This window comes from Rhinatrema bivittatum, chromosome 4 (assembly GCF_901001135.1).
Source record: "Rhinatrema bivittatum chromosome 4, aRhiBiv1.1, whole genome shotgun sequence".
Taxonomy (NCBI): Eukaryota; Metazoa; Chordata; class Amphibia; order Gymnophiona; family Rhinatrematidae; genus Rhinatrema; species Rhinatrema bivittatum.
The window spans coordinates 195,908,034-195,931,216 of record NC_042618.1 but is presented as its reverse complement, the minus strand read 5'-3'; the positions used below and the strand labels follow the sequence as shown (position 1 = coordinate 195,931,216).

At 44.8% G+C, this 23,183-nt stretch overlaps 1 protein-coding gene across 2 annotated transcripts in view; it reads right to left on the bottom strand.

Moving 5' to 3' along the window:
- Window positions 1-23,183, bottom strand: part of DNAH1 (dynein axonemal heavy chain 1) — a 1,058,897-nt gene that overhangs the window by 583,210 nt on the left and 452,504 nt on the right. For both annotated transcript variants that reach the window (XM_029599497.1, XM_029599496.1), the window contains exon 31: window positions 14,243-14,356. In XM_029599497.1, coding sequence (XP_029455357.1) covers window positions 14,243-14,356 — 114 coding nt within the window. The remainder of the gene's footprint in view (window positions 1-14,242; window positions 14,357-23,183) is intronic.

The window sequence follows — 23,183 nt, the reverse complement described above, 5'->3', positions numbered from 1 at the left end:
TCTGGCAGCATTAGCCTGGAGCAGTTGTCTCAGAGCTCAAAAGGTCAGTCTTTCTAAGCATGCTTGGGCTTTACTGTGCACCAGCTCAATGTGAGTCTCCTCGGTCCCTTCCTAGCTAAACTTCAACTCAACAGGGAGAAGGGTGGAATTTTGTGACTGATATGTCCTACTGTCCTCAGAAAACACACAAGTAAACAATTTTGCTTTCTCTCTGGACAAACAGGACAGTGTCAGGTATACAAATGGAGCCTTCAAAGCTGAGGAATACAAATCCAGGATATGTAATCCTGGAAAAAATAGAAGGTGGAAGAGTTGAAGATGAATTCTTTAGAACTCCTTGATCAAATGCACTATTTGTGCGAGAATCTTAATCTAAACAGTACAGTAGTGTTTAGCAAAGATGTGAATGGAGAACCAAGTTGCTGTTTTGAAAATGATCTATATGGAAATGGATCGTTGAAAAGCTTATTGTTGCTGCAGTTGCCCATAATTGATACACCTTTATCTTTACAGACAACTAGGAAAAAGAGTTTGCTTTCCCACTGAATGGCTCTATTTGCTAGAATCGAAAGAAATGAATAGTTGAGATTGTTTCTTGAGCAGCCTCATTTTTCTAAGTAAAAGAGAATAGCTCTTCTGTTGTATAGATAAACAGAGTTGCTTACCTGTAACAGGTGTTCTCCTAGGACAGAAAGATGTTAGTCCTCACACATGGATGACAACATTAGATGGAGCCCGGCATGGAAAACATCTGTCAAAGTTTCTAGAACTTTGACAGAAGTACACTGAGCAAGCCCAGCATGCCACTATCCACGCGTCCACTTGGGGTCTCTCTTCAGTCTCGTATCATAGAATTCCCAAAAATAAAATAACAAATACCAATGAAAATCAACTCCACAGGGTGGCGGGCAGGTTTCGTGAGGACTAACATCCTGCTGTCCTAGGAGAACACCTGCTACATGTAAGCAACTTTGCTTTCTTCTAGGACAAGCAGAATGGTAGTCTTCACATATGGGTGAATATGTAGCTGCAGGCTGCTCCCAGCTATAAGGAGACAGCACTTAACAGGTGCCAATGTGCACATCGATCCATGCTACGACAACCTGGGAGACAGCCTGAATCCAATCCAGGGCCTAAGGTAGGCAGAGTTGGGTTTCACGAGCAAAAAAGATTATGGAGGACCGATTGACCAAAATTACTGTCATGTCGACCGTCTTTATCCAGGCAGTAGTGTGCAGTGAAAGTATGGAGAGAACTCCAGGTCGCAGCCCTGCAGATCTCCCACACCGGCACATCACACAGGTGGGCAACCGAGGCTGCCATGGCTCATACCGATTGAGCCTTAACATGGCCGCCAAGCTGCAGTCCTGCTTTTATGTAGCAGAACTAAGTACAATCTGCTCGTCAGTTTGATAAGGTCTGCTTGGACACCGCAACTCTGAGTTGATTTTTGTCAAACGAGACAAAGAATTGTGTGGATTACATATAGCCCGCTGTATGTATGTATACGTTCCTAGAGGCTAAATCCATAAACTGCTATTATGGTAATTAATAAGCAATAGTAGCTTGTAATCTATCTAATGTTTGGATACTTGCCAGGTATATGTGACTTGGATTGGCCACTATTGGAAACAGGATGCTGGGCTTGATGAAACCTTGCTCTGACCCAGTATGGCATGTCTTAAGTTCTTATAGATTTCCCTCTAAGGGAGCAGTTTGAAAACAGCCTTTTGGCTTCTCCAGGGGCACTCCATGTTCACTGTACAAGGGTAAGGAACACTTCTTGGAGTGTCCTATCTTTTAACCATCCATTTCTGAGGTGTGGCTATGCACCCATCCTCCTGTTCCTCAAGTACAGGGGTGGGCAGTTCCAGTCCTTGAGGGCCACAAACCAGTCTGGTTTTCAGGATATCCCTAATGAATATGCATGAGAGAGATTTGCATGCACTCTGCCTCAGTTGTATGCAAATCTATGTCATGCATATTCATTAGGATATCCTAAAACCTCGACAGGTTTGTGGCCCTTGAAGATTGGAATTGCCCACCCCTGCTCAAGTAGATATATTAAGTTACTGAACGTCCCAACATGGTCATCATCGAACTTCTGTGCATTACCAAGCGGGTCACTGGACGTAAGGGTGGCACAAATAATGGAAGCCAGGGGCTGCATATTAGGTCCAGCTGCCATAGTCCAACATTTCAAGTAACTCTTTGGTAGGTTCTTATTGGTAATGTTGCTATTCATGAGACACTCATGCACAATTGCGCGCTGTAAAGCTAGGGCCTTCACCGCTTGTATCCCATCTCTAACAGGGTCTCCTTTGCTAATGTGGGTATCTGCAGGGAAAGAAGCCTCATCAGAGTATAAGGAATGGGCAGCACTTAGGATGGCATCTCCCAGAGTATCTGGTTTATGGGCCTTACCAGCTGTTAAGGAAACAACCTTTGACCTCATAAGGACAGAAACTCACAAGGGACCCATCAGGCCCAACTCATCTGCTGTAAATGTCAATTTGGTGGCTCCACACTCTATTAGCAGAGGAGCCATTGGACAAATGGCTCCCCACTCTGTTTCTTACATTCTTGGCTCAAGGATTAAAGGGGCAAACCCACTCTTCCATAGTCTCATGCTCTAACTCCTCCTCAGGTTGGGCATCATAGTCTCTTCTCCTTCATCTCATCATGGATCACTACACCCTTGGGGTCAAAACCCTTAAATTGTTTTACAGTCTTTGTCAGTTTGTGTACCTTCTTACAGGACAGCCTCCTGGGTAACTAAGGGGTTCACTGACCTAATCTACCCACTGACATCAGAGTCAGAGTCATAAACATTCCAATCAGAGGAGCTCACTTCATTCCTAGTGATATCAGCGATTTTGAGACAGTCAGGTGTAAGTCCCATCTGAGCCTTAGTGACCAGGTCCTGTATCTAGGTAGGGCTGTGAACTTCCACTACCACTGTACCCTGCTGCTGTGCACAGACTCTCTGGTCAAGAGCCATTTCCAACAACACATTTTTCTCTTGGACTTGGCACAGTTTTTCAACTTGGCACTGTAAGTCAGCCACACACTTCTGAAATGTGTTCTGACTATCTGATAGCAGCCGATAGACAAAAGCATCGAAAATGCTTGCAAACTACCCCTGGCATCATCCAGCTTCAGCCAGCAGAGGCAGGTGGCTGTAGCGCAGGTTAACAATTCGGGGCTCTGTTCCAGCTCTGCTTCCTATTGCTCATCAGCTACCTTTGTCTGGCTCAATAATTGTGCTATGAGATACCATTCCTCACAGCCGGTCCAGGCAGGCACAGGGACAGTAAAATCATTGAAACCTTTAAGGGACTTAAACATATTCCCCTTTCACAGTGCAATATACAGGTGACATGATCCTGTTCGTGATGCCAAGTTTCATGAAGTGGAGCCGAGATGCTGGTGAGGTAGACTCATTTGTTTATTTTCTGAGTTAGATCCACTTATGAGAATGGTCACAGCAATAAAAGTTTGTAATCACAATAATATTCTCATACAATGGTATTTGCAATAAAAACTCACACCACAAAGTATTACCCAAAAGCATAAGATAATATTTAGCTTTTCAAGCAGCAGTAATATATATACCGGATAAGATAGTTACTTATATTTACAGGAGATACTTCCTTTATCAGTCATGCTCCCTACATTATCAGCTGTATCTGGAAAATTTCAGTCTGGAGGATAGTAGTGCCAGAACAGTGTTCATTTGAATGAACTCTGAATCGGTGCTTAAGATGTGTCAAAGAATATTTCTGCCTCCTGTGCTTTTATATCTTTATTTCTGCACTGAAGCTTGGCTGGTTTCCCAGTCATCTTATCAGACTGGGAACAGACAGATTCAATCCAAAACTTACTCCTCAGCCTTTTCTCTGAAAGTACATGATTTTTTTCTCTTAAGGCATACATGCCTGTCCTTACATTTATAATGGTGGTACAGTTTATTTATTTATGTATTTATTTATTTGTTATTTTTTATTATACCGAGTTTCATGATAGGAATCACATCAACCCGGTTTACAATTAACAATGTGAGTAAAGGCAGAGAGTAACAAAGTAAAGAACATTTCCCAATACAAGAACAAATATAGTATGAAACTTAACAAATATTATAACAATATTTTGGATGTGAGAAAGTTACAAAAAACATGGAAAAATAACTTGGATATGAAAGGGGAAGAATTGTAGAACGACTATAAGCATTTTAACCAGCTGTATCAATTAATAGATATGTATAATATTATAAAATGTAGATGTGTTTATAAAATGCAGTTGATGTTTAATGCAGTTGATGTATAAAATGTAGATGTGTTTATAAAATGCAGTTGTGTTTCTCTGATCAGTTTAGGTCTCCATTTTGTGTTTCTCTCATATTAGAGCATCCTTTTCCCTTTCCCGTGCTCCATTGAAATGTCTTCCACAAACCGCTCCCTGTCCATTAATAGCTTTCCTTCACCTTTCCCTTTCTCCCCATAGTATCAGAATTATATTTGTACTCATCTCCCAAGATCTTCATTAGATGAATTTGAGCCCTTGTAGAGATCCACTAGAACTCCTTTCTCCCCTTCTCTCCTTTGAATGGCTATAAGTCATTCCTCCATTGGATGCAGATGATCCCAGTTCCTTAACAGTGAGGGAACCTCTCCTTTTTTTTTGGGATGTTAAAACAAAAGACTGAGCCCCTAGTTAATGGGAACTCTTAAAAGGTTAAGTAAAAGTCCTTTTTTGGAAAAGAGGTAAAAACCTCATGAGTCCAGGAAGGTGGAGAATTCCTAGCTCAACAAAAGAAAATATTCTTAAAAATGATTCTTTAAAATTAGAGGAAGACTCACTGACTCCACATTCTTTTCATGTCTCACTTTTAAGAACCCCCTTCAACATAACCAAAACAGGGGCAGTCAGAAGCATGCTAGCCTTGCAAGGAAAACTAAAACCTTCCAAAGTAAAATGGTAGTAAAGGGCTATATATTAAAGGAGCTTACCATTTAACTTCTCCCACATGGGGGACCTAATCACCCACACCTTTATATTTCTTCCCCAAACAAGAATTGGTTGAAGCTTAACCTGGTAGAGAACCAAGGGGTTTCAACAATTGATAATAGTAAGGCACAAAATGCCTACATGAATAAAAGTAATGCTTCCTATAGAGTTGATATCTTCTCTGAGAGCTTTTTGGATCAGTGGTAGCTGTAGTTAGAGTTTAACTTTGTGTATTGCTCTTTTATAAGGTTCACAGAATCCTTTACTTTATCCACAAATAGATGATTTCCAGTGTAAGCTACACTAGCTAGTTTTTCAGAACATTCTCTTTTATATCAGTTGCTTTTAGCCATGCTAATCTTCTGGTCACTATAGCAACTGCTGAAGCTTTCAAAGAAGTATCAAAATTATCATAAATGGACTTTATTAGGTATTTTGAACACTCATCTGTTTCTAGGAAATTAGAATGGAATTTTTGTTGTCGCTCTGCATAAGAAAGGCTGTCTTCTTTAATCTTCTGTAATATATTATAGAGGTACTGTGGCATCTAAAATTAATGAGCGGAGATTAAGCTCTAAGCATGACCACTTGGTTAAACTTCATCCCCATATTATCCAGTAGCCTACATTTTTCCAGGAGGAGTATGAGAGTAAATTTTTGATTTATTCACCCTCCATAATGCCTGTTCAACAACTACCAAGTCATGTGGTAGTTGCACCAAATCATGACCTGAAAAGTCTTTCACATTATATTGAAGGTCAATTTTCCTTGCCACTGGTGAAACAGAAAATAGCGGTCCATTTTCTATGACTGGAGGTCTTTTAAGATCTTGTGCACTGGAACTGGCTATTTTAGAGCTTTCATATGTTTGAGTACTCCAGAATATTCCTCTGACAGATCCGATTCAACTAGAACTGGTAAAGGAATTGAATCTATCATTGTTCATTGTACTTTTCCAATCTTTCCCAGTGATTTGTAAACCGGCATGATGTTCCCACGAATGTCGGTATATAAAAGTTTATAAATAAATAAATAAATAAATAAATAAATAAATAAATAAATAAATCTTCAGACAGACAATAAGAAAAAACTTGCTTGACCTGAAAAGAAAATAGAAAGAATGAATCTATCATTGTCTGAATATATGCCAGGTATAAAATATCCTTTGGAGGTGTGTTGCACCTTTCTATCTGAATACAAATCTGGTGGAATCTCTAGAAATGTTTGTAAAATATGATCTGAAAGGGAGCCATAAGAATTTGAATCAGAGTCTGCAATCTGAATTAGTGAACTGGATCTAATGTAAAATGCTTCCTCCTTTCCTACAGACAGGATTGGAGGAAAGTCCTTCTTATGCGAGAATCTTCTTCATGTAGTGTTTGACAAAATCATGCCATATCCTTAGAACATCCAATAAACAACTGAACGGGGAATTAATTGAATGTAATGTGTTTTGGTGTTTGGTAGCACTCGTGGCTATAACATTTTAACTAGTGTGTACTGTCTAATTTCAAAGTCTTTTTTACACAATTTTTTTGATTTTATGATTTAATTGTAATCCTTCAGCATTAACTTATGTGATTCTTAACAATGTTTATTCTCCTTTTCGATCAACCTGACTCACTCATATGAAATTTTCAAAGCATCACTGTACTTATCGTAGTACAGTATAGTGGACCACTGTCCCTCTTGCTGTTTTGAACTTTTCAGCATGAGTTGAGGCAGTCTGTGTTGTGGCTCCTGGCCGGTCCCCTCTACCTCCTCCAACACTCTGCTGGGGTTCCTCTCTGCCAGCGTGGCACGCTCCGATTAAGAGTCGGCCACCAGCGTGCCTCCCACGTGGCTCTGGAGCCGCCATTCTCCTCCCTGCAGGCCTCTCCCTAGGCGCGCGCCCATGCGCGCGGAATAGCCCACCTCTTAAAGGGGCCATGACGGGAAACTTCGGCCTGGCCCTGATTGATGACGTCAGGACTGAGGGGTATTTAAACCCTGCCTCAGTCCCCAGTTCTTCGCCTTGGCAACAGGTCCACCTCCTCGGAGTGCTAGTTGCTGATCCAGTTCCTGATGTCTCCAAGTTCCTGTCTTCTGTCCCTGATTCTGCTCCTAATCCTGTTCTTGGTTCCTGATTCCTGTTCCGGTGGTTCCAGTTCCTGTTTTCCTGTCTCCGTACCTCTCCTCGTCCTCCTGTTCCTGAGCTTCCATCCTCAGCTTGATCTCCTGGTTCTGACTTCGGCTCACTTCCTCATCTTGCTCATCTGCTGCCCGTCTTGACCCTTGGCCTAGTTCCTCGTCTTGCTTGTCTGCTACCTGCCCTTCAGATTGGACTCTCGTTTTGTACCTTTGCTGCCAGCCTCGACCCGGACTCCTGACCTCGCCTCTGCCTGCCACTGCTCCAGTCTTTGTCGAGGTGACCCGCACCTAGGACCTGCTGGCCCCGGTACCCAAGGGCTAAACCTGAGGGGAACAAGGGCTAATATAGGTGAAGCTCCAGCTGGGTCATCCTCATCTGCTCCACCAGCCACAACAAGGGCCATTGGGGGCCATCTCTCAGTGGTAGTACCAACACTCGTCCCGGTCCAAGGGTCCACAATTCCAACAGTTTGCCAAAGCCATGGACCCGGCGGATCTGTCCGGTCTTCAGCCCATTCCAGGCCTGGCTCAACGTCTGCAGCAGCAACAATGATGCCTGGACGTCTTGGCGGCCATGGTCGAGTGCCTGGCCAATCGCCTGGATTCTTCCCCCATACCTGGGGCCTCTGCACCACCTCCGGTGATCTCTCCACCACCGTCAACTCCCTTGCATCTTCTAGCTCCTCCTCGGTATTCAGGGGATCCAAAGCAGTGTTGTGGCTTCCTGAACCACTGCTTCATGAGATTCTCCCTCCAGCCCATGCAATTCCCCAGAGACCAGGGTAAAACCACATTCATCCTTTCCTTGTTGGATGGCAAGGCCCTGGCCTGGGCCTCCCCGCCTTGGGAACGCGGAGACTCCATCCTTGGGGATCTTCTCCATTTTGTTTGGACATTCAGGCAAGTGTTCAATGAACCAGGACGTCAGTCTACCACAGCCTCTGAGCTTGTACTCTGGCCGAGTACGGCGCAGAATTCCGCACCCTGGCCTCTGAATTGGGCTCGCGGGAGAACAGCCTGCAGAGTATTTTCCTCGAAGGGCTAGCCTCCAGAATAAAGGTTGAACTGGCTGCCTGGGAGTTGCCCGAGGAATTGGAAGCGCTCATTGACCTAACAGGCCGAATTGATCGACGTCTTCAGCAACGAATGAGGGAGCTGAAGCCAGGGTGCCGGACAGTTCCCTTGGTACCTTCCTTTTCTCGGCCTCTGGTCTCTCCTACCACCTCCAAGGCTTTGCCGGCTTGCAATGAGGAGCCTATGCAACTTGGCCGAAGTAACCTATCCGCAGAGGAGAAGCAGCGACGTAGATCCCTTGGTCTTTGCCTTTACTGTGCCAGTAAGGGACATCTCCTGGCTCAATGCCCTGAAAGTCCGGGAAACTCTCGAGCCTAGGCATCACAGGGGAGCTGACCCTAAGCTGCACAAACCCTGCTCCCCAATTTATAGTGCCGGTGACTATCCAGTTCTCCAGTGGATCCTTTACGACTTTAGCCTTCATTGACTCCGGAGCCAGAGGGAACTTTATTCTGGCAGAACTAGTGAGACAACTGCAACTTCCCATGGTCCACAACACTCCTCCACTGCTGGTCTCCCCCATCCAGGGGGACCCTCTACCAGGTCGAGTCACCTCTTGCACTGCTCCCGTGATTCTCCGCACCGGGGTGCTCCATGAGGAGGAGATCTCCTTCTTCATACTCGAGAAAGCCATTCACTCAGTGGTATTAGGGCTCCCATGGCTGCAGAAGCACTCTCCTTCCATCAATTGGGAGACCCTGCAAATTGCTGCCTGGGGTTCCAGCTGCTTCTCTACCTGCCTTCGGGGATTACCTCGTCCTCAGCTCCTGCTAGCTGCCACCGCCCTGCCTCTGCCGACGCAGTATGTGGACTATGCTGATGTGTTTTTTAAGGAGAAGGCAGAGACTCTCCCAGAGCACTGCCCTTTTGATTGTGTAATCAACCTCCTGCCCGACATGGTGCCACCCCGTGGTTGGGTTTACCCCTTGTCGCTGCCTGAAACCCAAGCGATGTCCCAATACATCCATGAGAATCTAGAGAGAGGTTTCATCCGTCCTTCCTCTTCCCCAGCTGGAGCAGGATTCTTTTTTGTGGCCAAAAAGGACGGCTCACTAAGGCCATGCATTGACTATCGGGGGCTCAATGCGATCTCATGCCAGGACAGGTACCCGCTAATTCCAGAGCTTTTGGACTGTTCTCCAAGGAGCCAAGATTTTTACAAAACTGGACCTCTGCAGGGCCTACAATCTGGTCCACATTAAGCCCGGGGACGAATGGAAGACCGCCTTTAATACGGGTGACGGCTATTATGAATACCTAGTAATGCCTTTTGGCCTATGTAACGTGCCGGTGGTCTTCCAAAACCTTATGAATGAGGTCTTCGGAGATATGCTCCATGCCAACATGATTGTCTATTTAGATGACGTCTTAATATACTCCAAAGACTTGATTGCCCATCGTGCCGAGGTTCGCAAAGTTCTCCAGCATATAAGAGAGCATCGCCTATATGCCAAGTTGGAGAAATGCCTCTTCGAGCGTGAGTCCCTGCCCTTCTTGGGGTTCACAGTCTCCATATCAGGCTTCTGAATGGACCCAGAGAAGCTGGCTAGCATCCAGGATTGGCCTCAACCTATGGGACTTCACTCACTACAACGTATTATGGGTTTCACTAACTTTTATAGGAACTTCATCCCATGATGCTCCCACATCGTGGCACCACTCACTACCTTAAACAAGAAGGGTTCTGATGCCAAACACTGGCCTCTCTAAGCCATTCAGGCCTTCAAAGAGTTGAAACAGGCTTTCCTGCGAGAACCTTGCCTCCATCACCTGGATCCTTCACGCCCATTCGTTGTGGAGGTTGACACCTCAGATATCGCAGTGGGTTCAGTTCTCAGCCAGTACTCCGTTCAAGGAGCCCTTTTACCATGCTCGTTCTTCTCTTGCAAATTCTCCTCAGCGGAAAAGAACTACAGAATTGATGATAATGAACTCCTGGCCATAAAGATGGCATTCGAGGAGTAGAGACAATGGTTAGAGGGAGTGCAGCACACCATCACTGTGTACACAGACAAAAAAAACCTTGAATATCTCAACAAGGCACAGCGTTTGAACCCCTGCCAGGCTCACTGGTCTCTTTTCTTCAGTTGGTTTGATTTTGTGCTACGCTACAGGCCAGTGTTAAAGATCACCAGGGCAGATGCCCTGTCCAGACTTCACGAGACAAAAGATGTTCCTGACTCGCCTCGTTATATCCTGGATCCTGCCAGAATCCTCTTTGCCACCACCAGCAAGGTACCTCAGGGGAAGACGGTGGTCCCACTCTGCCTCAGACAGAAGGTTTTAGCCTGGGGCCACGATTCCCTCACTGCCGGACACTCGGGCAGAGCCCATACCCTAGAATTCCTGTCACACTTCTATTGGTGGCCCCGAATGACACAGGACGTTTGAGCTTATGTCAGTTCCTGCCCAACTTGTGCCCAACAGAAGCCACTGCCAGGTTGCCCATGGGGGCTCCTGCAGTCTCTTCCAGTTCATGAAGAACCGTGGACATTCATCTCCACAGACTTTGTGGTAGACTTGCCTCCATCCAACAGGAACCAGGTGATCTGGGTCGTGGTCGATAGATTCTCAAAGATAGCACACTTCATTCCTTTATCCAAGTTGTCTTCAGCGCCTGAATTGGTGCGGCTATTTACTCAGCACGTCTTCCGTCTCCACGGCCTCCCTCAACACATCGCTTCTGAACGTGGTCCCCAATTTACAGCCAAATACCTGAGGTCTTTATGTAAGAAATTTGGAGTACAATTAGAATTCACAACTGCTTTCCATCTTCAGGGGAATGACCAAGCTGAACAATCGAGGCTTAAAGACCTTCATCCACTCTTTTGTTGGGAGCCATCAAGATGACTGGGCACTGTTACCTTGGGCAGAATTCTCGCATATCACACATGTGCACTCTGCCATGGAGGCTTCTCCTTTCCAGGTAGTCTTCAGCAAGCAACCAAGACCTCCTCTGCCTCTGCCTTCCCCGGCGGCCCAGCTCATGGCTTAGCAACTCCACAACTTATGAAATACCAACAATGTCAACCTCCAAAGAGCCGCCAACACGTCCAAGCAAATGACAGATAAACACCGGTGTCCAGTTCCACTGTTCAAACCTGGGGACCAGGTGTGGCTAAGCACATGCCATATATGCCTTCGGGTTCCCTCTATGAGGCTTACTCCTAAGTATATTGGACCATTTTCCATTAGCGAGTGGCTGGGTCCTGTCTCTTACCGCCGGCTTAAGGATACACAACCCCTTCCACACGTCCCTATTATAATCATTGGTGCTTTCCACGTTCCATTCCACAGCACCCAAGACTCCGGAGGTCTCCTCTAAAGAAGACCCAGTCTACCAAGTTAAAGAGATATTGGATGTGAGACGAAGTCACAGGCGTTGGGAGTACTTGATTTCCTGGGAAGGATTTGGTCCTGAGGAAAACTCCTGGGAGCCGTCTTCAAACATCTTGGACAATTCTTTGCTTCAGCACTTTCATCGCACTCACCCCAACAAGCCTGGCCCTTCTGTGAGGGGGCATAGAGGGGGAGGTACTGTTCTGGCTCCCGGCCGTGGCAGCCCATGGCTGGTCCCCCTACCTACTCCGACGCTCTGCGGGGTTTCTCTCTGCGGGCAAGGAGCACTCTGATCTGGAGTCGGCTGCTGGCATGGTTCCCACGCGGCTCTGGACGCTGCCGTCCTCCTCCCTGCAGGCCTCTCCCTAGGCAGGTACGTGCGGAATGGCCTGCCTCTTAAAGGGGCCGCGGCGGAAAAATTTGGCCTGGCCCCGATTGATGACATCAGGACTGAGGGGTATTTAAACCCTGCCTCAGTCCCTGGTTCTTTGCCTTGGCAACAGGTCCACCTCCTCAGAGTGCTAGTTGCTGATCCAGTTCCTGACATCTCCAAGTTACTGTCTTCTGTTCCTGATTCTGCTCATGATCCTGTCCTTGGTTCCTGATTCCTTTTCTGGTGGTTCCAGTTCCTGTGTTCCTGTATCCGTACCTCTCCTCGTCCTCCTGTTCCTGAGCTTCCATCCTCAGCTTAATCTCCTGGTTCTGACTTCGGCTTGCTTCCTCGTCTCTGTTCATCTGCTGCCCGTCTTGACCCTTGTACTGGTTCCTCGTCTTGCTTGCCTGCTGCCTGCCCCGGACCTTTGGACTGGACTATTGTTTTGCACCTTCGTTGCCAGCCACGACCTGGACTCCTGACTTCGCGTCTGCCTGCCGCTGCTCCAGTCTTCGTCGAGGTGACCCGCACCTAAGACCTGCTGGCCCCAGTACCCAAGGGTTCTACCTGAGGGGAACAAGGGCTGGTATAGATGAAGCTCCAGCCGGATCGCCCTCACCTGCTCCACCAGCCGGCGACCAGGGCCATTGGGGGTCGTCTCTCAGTGGTAGTACCAACACTCGTCCCAGTCCAAGGGTCCACAATGCCAACAGTCTGCCTGACATTGACCATATTTTGACAAAAGCTGTCTGCTTCAGGGACTTAGGAGAGCATTGGATAGAGTCAAAAATTCCATCTCGACGCCCTTAGTGTTGTCGGATGGAATTTTTGACTGTACAATACTCTCCTGAAGCAAACAGCTTTTGTCGAAACACGGCTGATGTCAGGCAGACAGCCCTGACTCACGACGAAGAGTTCAAAACAGCAAGAGGGACAGTGGACCACTATACTCTACTAAGATAAGTACAGTGATGCTTTGAAAATTTCAAATGAGTGAGTCGGGTTGTTCGACAAGGAGAGTGAACATTGTTAAGAATCATATAAGTCAATGACTGAAGGATTATAATTAAATCATAAAATCAAAAAAATTTAAAAAAAAAACGTTGAAATTAAAGATGGTACACACTAGTTAAAATGTTATAACCACCATATGGCTATCACATTCATGAGTGCTACCGAACATCAGAACACATTACATTCAATTAATTCCCCATTCAGTTGTTTATTGGATTTTCATAGGGGGAATTTGTAAGATCTTGTTATTTGTGGATATCCTTAGAACAAACAGGTGGTTTTCTTTATTTGATGGAAATTGTGAAGCGGTATCTGATTCAGGCACAAGAAATGATGAAGAACATGCCTTATGGATCGAATCAGCTGGCTCTAATGGCCTCCGCACCAAAGTGCTTGCTCTGACATTTTCTGTGCCAAACTAAATTTCTCTGATGATTTTTATGCCAATGTTATCAATGTTGACTTTGCTGCAAACACTGATGTACACAGTATGGCTTGGTGCCATGGAACTTGAAGTTAAAGGCACTGCTTTGATGAATCTTTTATGGACATAGAAGAATTTTGCAATGATTTATGCCCCAAAGGGGATGACTTCTCATTTCGATGGGATCAAAAGGAAGAAGTGGATTCTCTGCTCTTGTGTCTGGGAAACTTTGGCCTTTTCTTTATGTGCGGCCTTGATTTTTTTTTTGTTTTAAGGCTGCTCATTTTTCTGGAGAAAAGATCTCTGAAAATAGTTTGAGCTGTCTGTATCTAATAGCTCTAGGCAACATCCTCACACAGGCTTCACAATTTGATGTGTCATGGGAAAGACCCAAACATTTGAGACATATCTTGTGGAGATCTGCTGACACCATCTTGTGGCAACACTTCTTACAAAGCTTGAAAGGCTATTTCCTGGACAGGTTCTTGACTGGGACAAAAACCTCTACTCTTCTCCTAGGTTTTTAGGGGTTTTTTTTTAGGAGACCTGGACCGAAAAATATACTTAGAAACTGAAGGAAACAAATAAAGAAAATAACTGAGAAAAATGCTACAGAAAAAACCACGGGCAGTGAGCACACCAAACATCCTGACACAATAGTGAAAGAAAAGAGACTGAGGAAACTTGTACATGGAATTGGTGTGCAGCTCAGAAAGACTTTCTTCCTGAGTTCTGAGAGAGCTGCTCCAGGCCCGTGCTAATGGACACTTATGCAGCTGATACTGTCTTGCTTGTCCATGGAGAATCTTGCACACAAACTAAAATTAAATTAGAAGTTAAACTTTTGTAAATCTAAATTTAAAATTTAAGTCTTCACTCACTTTTAGGTTATCGGGTAATTCAGTACGCCCAGCATATCCGGGATTCATAGTAATAAAGACAGCACAGGATGGCACCAGTGGGATCTCAACACCTTCAAACATGAAGCGATTCACCTGAAGAAACAAAAGCTGCATGTTAGAGAAAGAGAACTGAGAAATACAAGAGGCTAGAAGGCCTAGAAAGGCAAAACTGTAGTGTCTAGTAAAAGAAAAGAGGATAGAATGCCCAAGACAGACACATGGTACTTCTGAAAGAACATAGGGGGATATAAAGCCAAAAGAAAGAAAAGCAGGGGTTCTGAGAAGTAAGAGCACAGAAAGTCTGCAAGAGGGAACCACATGGAACTTTTTTTGGTCTTCCTTTAACTTCTTGGGTTTCCAGACCATTTAGAACCTGCCCCAATCCCATTCTCTCTCTCTTTTAAGAGGAGAGATATGAAACTGAGGAACTATATGTCTTTATTCTAAATCACCTAGGTATTTCAACCAGTTTTGATCTTTTTGCTTTTTATGTCCAGCCTAGTCATCATAACTACAGTTTATTGGTTAAAAAGGCTTCTTCCAAGACACTGCAAATAAGTGTGCAATTAAGCCAGCTAGCAAGTGTTGCTATGAAGTAATGGCAGGCATTCCCTCTTTTCTTGGTATCAAACATTCATTTCACAGTATTCCCAGCTCCTGCCAATCTGATGAGCACCTGCTGGGTCTGGGACTTAAACCCAGGTTCTCTTCACAGCAGTTTAATGTGCTGCTACTGGGCTATTATGCCAGTCTTATATGGGGGTTTTGAGAAATACAGAAGATAATAAAGAACTGCATGAGTTTCTTTAGGGAAACAGACCAAAGAGTGAGAGAATGATAGTGCCATTTGAAAGAACAGAGAAAGATAGAAGGCTTAGAGGCAAGGGTCAAAGTATTGCAGGGGGCTAGGAAAAACTCTGGGGCCACTAGAAATCAGTAAGATAAACAAAGGATTGTGGAGGCAACCAGAGGAACACGGGGGGATAAATGGCCCAGAAAAAAACAGAGAACTGATGAGGCTTCTCAGGGTTAAGGAATGCATGAGTAAGATAAACAGGCTTGTAAGGGCTTTTGAAGAACAGGGGGACAGGAGGACAATAAGTTAGAAATGAAGGAGCATCCAGAAGAATGCCTGAGATAGAATGCCCAAAGAAAGAAAACTGCAAGAGTGTCTACATCAGCATATGATATTAAAACATTCAAAGTAAAAATAATTACCAATAATTGATGTTCTGTGAGGACATTAGTGTAATAAGCTACACATATGAATCATGTGACTGTCATGTTGGCACATGAGAACTCTTTCAGAGCTTTCAAATATGCACAGTGAGTTCCACATTGCTAGACCTGCTATTCTTCAGTTTGCTGTATAACTAAATTGATAACTGAACTCATAAAAAATGAAGTGAGAATTCCTCCCAAAAGGGAGGCAGCTGGGTTGTGTGGGTATTGCACTGCTGTCATCAGAAAACACCAATTACAGGTATAAGTATGCATTCTCTGATGACAAGTAGATGTAATTAGTTACATAGTGGTACTCTCTAACTAAGGATTATCTCAAACAAAGAGGGAGAAAGACAAAACAGATGCAACAAGAATATCCTTTTTGATGGGAACCTTATGTCTTTTTTTTTTTTTTGGAACCAGAACACAGAACATACAGCCAGACACACAACCAGAAACAAACACAAATGGATCCTAAGACGACAGGATAGACTGTACAAACAAGTCTTGTAGAACAGACTGTCCAAACCTTGAAAACCAAAAGCAATATCAAGGAATAAGTGACTGGTGAAATTCTAGGAAGAACTCCATATTACAGCCTTGCATATCTCTTCTAAGGAAACATGTTCTGCTACATACTGCCTTCCTTGAAACAGGTTCAATCCAAACAATTAATACATCATAATAAAAATAAAAATACATCAATAAAAAACACAGAAACATGATGGCAGAAAAATATCATATGGTCTATCTAGTATGCCCATCTCTACAACCCCTATCACTCCTTCAGACACCTCCTATGCTTGAACTCAGATGCTGTCTTTGCCTCCACCAGGGAGTGGAAGTTCTGTGATCAAACTAGGGACCTTCCATATGGCAGTCCAAAGCACTGCCACTGAACCAGCCAACCATGCACACTTTGTGCCTGCGGCAAGTTTCAAAGTACAAGTATGAGTGTTCTTTTGTTTTGAAAATGTGTGCAAAACCCACGCGTGATAAGTGTGCACTGTTTTTGTTCCAATCTGGACAGTTTGAAATATAAGGGTCATGGTGATGATAGTTGTCCATCTGCGATCTACTCCCAAAGTGACTTGCCCAGGGTTACAAAAAAGCATCAATGGGAGTGGAGGTCTGATAGTGTAAGATCTTCCTCCAGACTAAAAAGCAAGTGGTTAACATTCCCCAGATGCATCACCTGACCTTGCCTGAAAAGGGATGGGACTATAAGGGTTACCAAAATAGGATGTAACTTGTATTAGTAAGTCTGAGTGTCCATCGTTTCTCCCTGCTAATTGTGTCTGGTCAGACTAGCACAATCCCTATATACAGAACCATGCAACTGTGTATTGACAAACTAAAGAGTAGCAAATCACCTGGACTGAATGGTATGCTCCCAGGGCTCTGAAGGAACTAAAAAATGAAATATCAGATCTATTAGTTAAAATTTGTAACCTATCATTAAAATCATTATTGTACATGAAGACTGGAGAACATAAGAACATGCCATACTGGGTCAGACCAAGGGTCCATCAAGCCCAGCATCCTGTTTCCAACAGTGGCCAATCCAGGCCATAAGAACCTGGCAAGTACCCAAAAACTAAGGGCCTTATTTTCCAAACGTATCGCACGAGGTAAGGGACATTTCGCACGCCCCTTACCAAAATGGGGGCGGAGTCGGCCCCGGAAGAGGAGGAGTCGGGGCATCACCAGGGCCGACTCCGCAACAACGGCGTGCACAGCGAAAAGGTAAGTGCCTTTTCGCTCCCTATTTCGCTCCCAATAGCTACACCTCCTATGGTGGTGCTATTGTGTGCGAAACCAGCAGCGATAGCACCGCGACGGTGCAATTGCTGCCGGCTAGCTCAGGCCCGCCCCCCCCATTTCGGCCCCCTGCCCCTCATCTTCTAAAATATCGCAGGCCTGCGATACTTTAGAAAATGAGGCCCTAAGTCTATTCCATGTTACTGTTGCTAGTAATAGCAGTGGCTATTTTCTAAGTCAACTTAATAGCAGGTAATGGACTTCTCCTCCAAGAACTTATCCAATCCTTTTTTAAACACAGTTATACTAACTGCACTAACCACATCCTCTGGCAACAAATTCCAGAGTTTAATTGTGTGCTGAGTGAAAAAGAACTTTCTCCGATTAGTTTTAAATGTGCCACATGCTAGCTTCATGGAGAGCCCCCTAGTATTTCTATTATCTGAAAGAGTAAATATATTTTAAAACGTTTTTACTGTGAGTTTTTGCCTCTACGGCCAACTTCTTTTCAAATTCTCTCTTAGCCTGTCTTATCAATGTCTTACATTTAACTTGTCAATGTTTATGCATTATCCTATTTTTTTCTGTTGGATCCTTCTTCCAAATTTTGAATGAAGATCTTCTGGCTAAAATAGCTTCTTTCACCTCCCCTTTTAACCATGCCGGTAGTCATTTTGCCGTCTTTCCACCTTTCTTAATGTGTGGAATACATCTGGACTGTGCTTCTAGGATGGTATTTTTTTTTTTAACAATGACCACGCCTCTAGCACACTTTTTACTTTTGTAGCTGCTCCTTTCAGTTTTTTTCTAACAATTTTTCTCATTTTATCAAAGTTTCCCTTTTGAAAGTTTAGCACGAGAGTCATAGATTTGCTTACTGTCCCTCTTCCAGTCATTAATTCAAATTTGATCATATTATGATCACTATTACCAAGCAGCCCCACCACGGTTACCTCTCTCACCAAATCCTGTGCTCCACTGAGAATTATATCTAAAATTGCTCCCTCTCTCATCTGTTCCTGAAACAATTGCTCCATAAAGCTATCATTTATTCCATCCAGGAACTTTATCTCTCTAGTGTGTCCCGATGATACATTTACCCAGTCAATATTGGGATAATTGAAGTCTCCCATTATTACCGCACTACAACTTTGGTTAGCTTCCCTAATTTCTCTTAGCATTTCACTGTCAGTCTCACCATCTTGACTAGGTTGATGGTAGTATACTCCTATCACTATAGTCTTCCCCGACACACAAGGGATTTCTACCCATAAAGATTCAATTTTGCATTTAGCCTCGTGCAGGAGGTTTATCCTGTTGGACTCTATGCCATCCCGGACATAAAGCGCCACACCGCCTCCCGGGTGCTCCTCTCTGTCATTGCGATATAATTTGTACCCCGATATAGCACTGTCCCATTGGTTGTCCTCCTTCCACCATGTCTCTGAGATGCCAATTAAGTCTATGTCATCATTCACTGCTATACATTCTAATTCTCCCATCTTACTTCTTAGACTTCTGGCATTAGCATGCAAACATTTCAAAGTTTGTTTTTTGTTTGTATTTTCATTCTGCTTTTTAATTGATAGGGATAAGTTGGACTTTTTTAGCTGAGGTGAGCTTTTAGTTACAGGCACTTGGACTACTTTTCTTATTATTGGAACATCACTGTCGGGATGCCCTAATTCTAATGCATCATTAGTATCCTTTGAAGACAGCTCTCTCCAAACCATGCGCTGCTGAGCAACTGTTGGCTTTCCCCTTTGTTCTAGTTTAAAAGCTGCTCTATCTCCTTCTTAAAGGTTAGCGCCAGCAGTCTGGTTCCACCCTGGTTAAGGTGGAGCCCATCCCTTTGGAAGAGACTCCCCCTTCCCCAAAAGGTTCCCCAGTTCCTAACCATTTTTAAAGATGGCGCCGGCCGTCCATTGCTCCTACCATGTGACAGGGGCCAATCAATGGCACAGATAGCCCCTATCACATGGTAAGGGCAAAGGGCCATCAGCGCCATTTTGTTTACTGGCAGCTGACGGCCCGAGAGTGGGAGATCGCTCCCGGGACCCCCGCTGGACCACCAGGTACCTTCAAAAAATTTGGGGGGGGGGGGGAATTCAAACGAATTAAATTTAAAGGGTCAGGGTGGGGTGTTTTTTTTCGGCACGAGACAGTGGAACAAGATCGCTAAGAATCGCGGGAACGAGGGTTTCCCCGGTTTTTCCCCGAACCCGATACTGGAAACGAGTCCGGTACTGATTCACATCCCTATTTAATGGAATGCAGTCAACATGGATTTACCCAAGGCAAATCTTGCCTCACAAATCTGCTTTATTTTTTTGAAGGGGTTAATAAACATGTGGATAAAGGTGAATTGGTAGATGTAGTGTATTTGGATTTTCAGAAGGCATTTGACAAAGTCCCTCATGAGAGCCTTCTAAGAAAACTAAAATGCCATGGGATAGGAGGAGATGTCCTTTCGTGGATTACAAAATGGTTAAAAGACAGGAAACAGAGTAGGATTAGATGGTCAATTTTCTCAGTGGAAAAGGGTAAACAGTGGAGCGCCTCAGGGATCTGTACTTGGATTGGTGCTTTTCAATATATTTATAAATGATCTGGGAAAAAAAAACGTTCTCCATCTCTATGACTTTCACACAGTTCTGCAATCACTGATCCTCACAAAAATTGACTACTGCAATTCCCTTTTCCTGGGCCTCCCCAAAAACACCAACCTCGCTCTCCAAATGCTTCAAAATGCTGTAGCCCGTATTCTCACTAATACTCACAGTACCAAACATATTACCCCTATTCTCAAAGAATTACACTGGCTCCCTACTGCCGCACGGATATGATATAAAACATTATCCATCATACACAAAACCCTACATACACACAACATGCACTCGCTCAACGACTCCCTATACTTCCACAAGTCCAACAGATCAACTAGATCACAATATTCTGCTACCTTACACACACCACCCACCAAGTCCACATACCTCACTACAGCTAAAGAGTGTGCCCTATCCATAGCAGGGCCAGCAATCTGGAACTCTATGCCCTCTGACCTCCGTCAAGAACTCTGCCCATAAAAATTCAAACAAAAACTTAAAACCTGGCTATTCAGACAAGCCTTCGCCTGATCCTCTCTCTCGCATATGTCCCTTTATCTGGTAATCGCAATGATGTTCCTATTATATATACCTGCAATTTTTGAACCTGTTTTACATAATCGCAACTTTGTACCTTATTTATAGACTATCTGTACCCTATCTTCCCCTCTTTTTTGTCTCTCTACCTAGTACTCGCTATTAAGGATGTGAATCGTGTGCCCGATCGTCTTAACGATCGGGTTCAGCTAGAGGGGGAAAAAAATCTGATCGGTGGTGATGTGAATCGGATAGGTTCCGATTCACATCGTTATTTTTTTTTTAGTAAGGCCCGACCCTTTAAAATTGACCCCTTATCTTCCCCCACCCTCCCGAACCCCCCCAAAACTTTTTACGATTACCTGGTGGCCCAGTGGGGGCGCGGGGACCGATATCCCGCTCTCGGGCCATCGGCGCCATTTTGGCTGCCACTCAAAAATGGCGCCGATGGCCCGATAAAAAAAAACCCCACCTGACCCTTTAAAAACGACCTCTTAGCTTCCCCCACCCTCCCGAGCCCCCCAAAACATTTTAAAATTACCTGGTGGTCTAGTGGTGGTCCCGGGAGCGATCTCCCGTTCTCGGGCCGTCGCCCTTTGCCCTTACCATGTGACAGGGTATCCGTGCCATTGGCCGGCTCCTGTCACATGGTAGGAGCACTGGATGGCCGGCGCCATCTTTAAAGATGGTGCCGGCCATCTTTACAATGGCGGCAGCCATCTTTAAATACAGCGGTGGCCATCTTTAAAGATGGCGTCGGCCAGCCAGTGCTCCTACCATATGATAGGGGCCGGCCAATGGCACGGATACCCTATCATATGGTAAGGGCAAAGGGCCATCGGCGCCATCTTTATGAGTGGCAGCCGACGGCCTGAGAACGGGAGATCGCTCCCGGGACCACCACTAGACCACCAGGTAATTTTAAAATGTTTTGGGGGGATTGGGAGGGTGGGGGAAGCTAAAGGGTCGTTTTTAAAGGGTCAGGTGGGTTTTTTTTTTTATCAAGCCATCGGCGCCTTTTTTGAGTGGCAGCCAAAATGGCGCCGATGGACCGAGAGCAGGAGATCGGTCCCCGCGTCCCCACTGGACCACCAGGTACTCGTAAAAAGGTTTGGGGGGTTCGGGAGGGTGGGGGAAGGTAAGGGATTTGTTTTATAGGGTCGGGGTGGGTTTAGGGGTTGTTTTGGTATGCCGGTTTTCCCCGCCCTCCCCCCCCCCCCCGATTTACGATTTTTCACGATAAACCAGGGGAATTTCTATTGTATCGCGACTCTTAATGATTTTTGACGATTTAAAAATTATCTGACGATTTTTTTAAATCATCAAAAAACGATTCACATCCCTACTCGCTATTCTGTACCTATATTATTTATTTTCCTCCCTTTTTCTCACCCCCTTTTTCCCCTCTTCCTTCATCTTTTCTTCCTCCTTTTCTATCTCTCAGCCCCTCCTCTTCCCAATTTATTCCTCTTCCCCTACTTATGCACATTAGCTTTTGTAACATAATTTTGCAATATTGTTATATAACATTGTTTCTTTTTCAGTATTGTTACCAGTTACCATTATTTTCTAGTTCTCTGTAAAGCACTGTTGCTGTATTTCATGTTCCTTGGAAACCGATAGCAAATGTTGCTTACCTGTAACAGGTGTTCTCACAGGACAGCAGGATGTTAATCCTCACATATGGGTGACATCATAGGATGGAGCCCAATCACGGAACTTTGACTAGAACTTTGACTGGCACCTACTGGGCATGCCCAGGATGGTACTAACCCTGCAACCAGCAGGGCTTCCCCTTCAGTCTTGTTTAAAAGCTATAGTAAGTGCCAAAAAATAAAATAAGAAAATGTAACGAACCCAACAACGTGGGGTGGCGGGCGGGTTTCGTGAGGACTAACATCCTGCTGTCCTGTGAGAACACCTGTTACAGGTAAACATTTGCTTTCTCACAGGACAAGCAGGATGGTAGTCCTCACATATGGGTGAGTACTGAGTTGAGGATGTCCGAGGAATGTACCAAATGTACCCAACGACGTGCATAAGGCACAAAAACTGGGGTGAAAATTTGGTAGAGGGCATCCTGAACCCTAACAGGCAGGTGGAAGGGTGTTGGTACATCAAGTTGCAAAATGGTTGCGCAAGACAGACTGGCCGAAGATGGAATCTTGTCTTCCAACCTTGTCCAAATATTAATGGGCTGTAAAGGTATGGAGAGAACTCTAGGTAGCAGCCCTACAAATATCATGAAGCGGCACAGAGCATAGGTGCACCATTGAAGTTGCCATGGCCCTGACAGAGTGTGCTTTAACACGGTCTTGGAGTGGAATGCCTGCTTGCTGATAGCAAAAGGATATGCAGTCCGCTAACCAGGAGGAGAGAGTCTACTTACCCACAGGTTGCCCCAACCTGGTGGAATGGAAAGAAACAAACAGTTGAGTGCTTTTCCTGTGGGCAGTTGTATGGTCTAGATAGAATGCTAGAGCCCGTTTACAGTCAAGGGTAAGCAGAGTCCGTTCTCCTGAATTTGAATGGGGCCTGGGAAAGAAGGTGGGTAGTATAATGGATTGATTGATATGAAACTCCGATACTACCTTAGGTAAAAACGTAGGGTGAGTGCGGAGTACTGCCCTGTCATGCAGAAGCTTAGTGTAAGGTGGATAGGTAACTAGGGCCTGTAACTCACTAACCCTGCAAGCGGATGTGATTGCCAGAAGAAAAATCACTTTCCATGTGAGGTAGCGAAGATCACGGAATTGGAAAGGCTCAAATGGTGGTTTCATGAGCTGACCCAA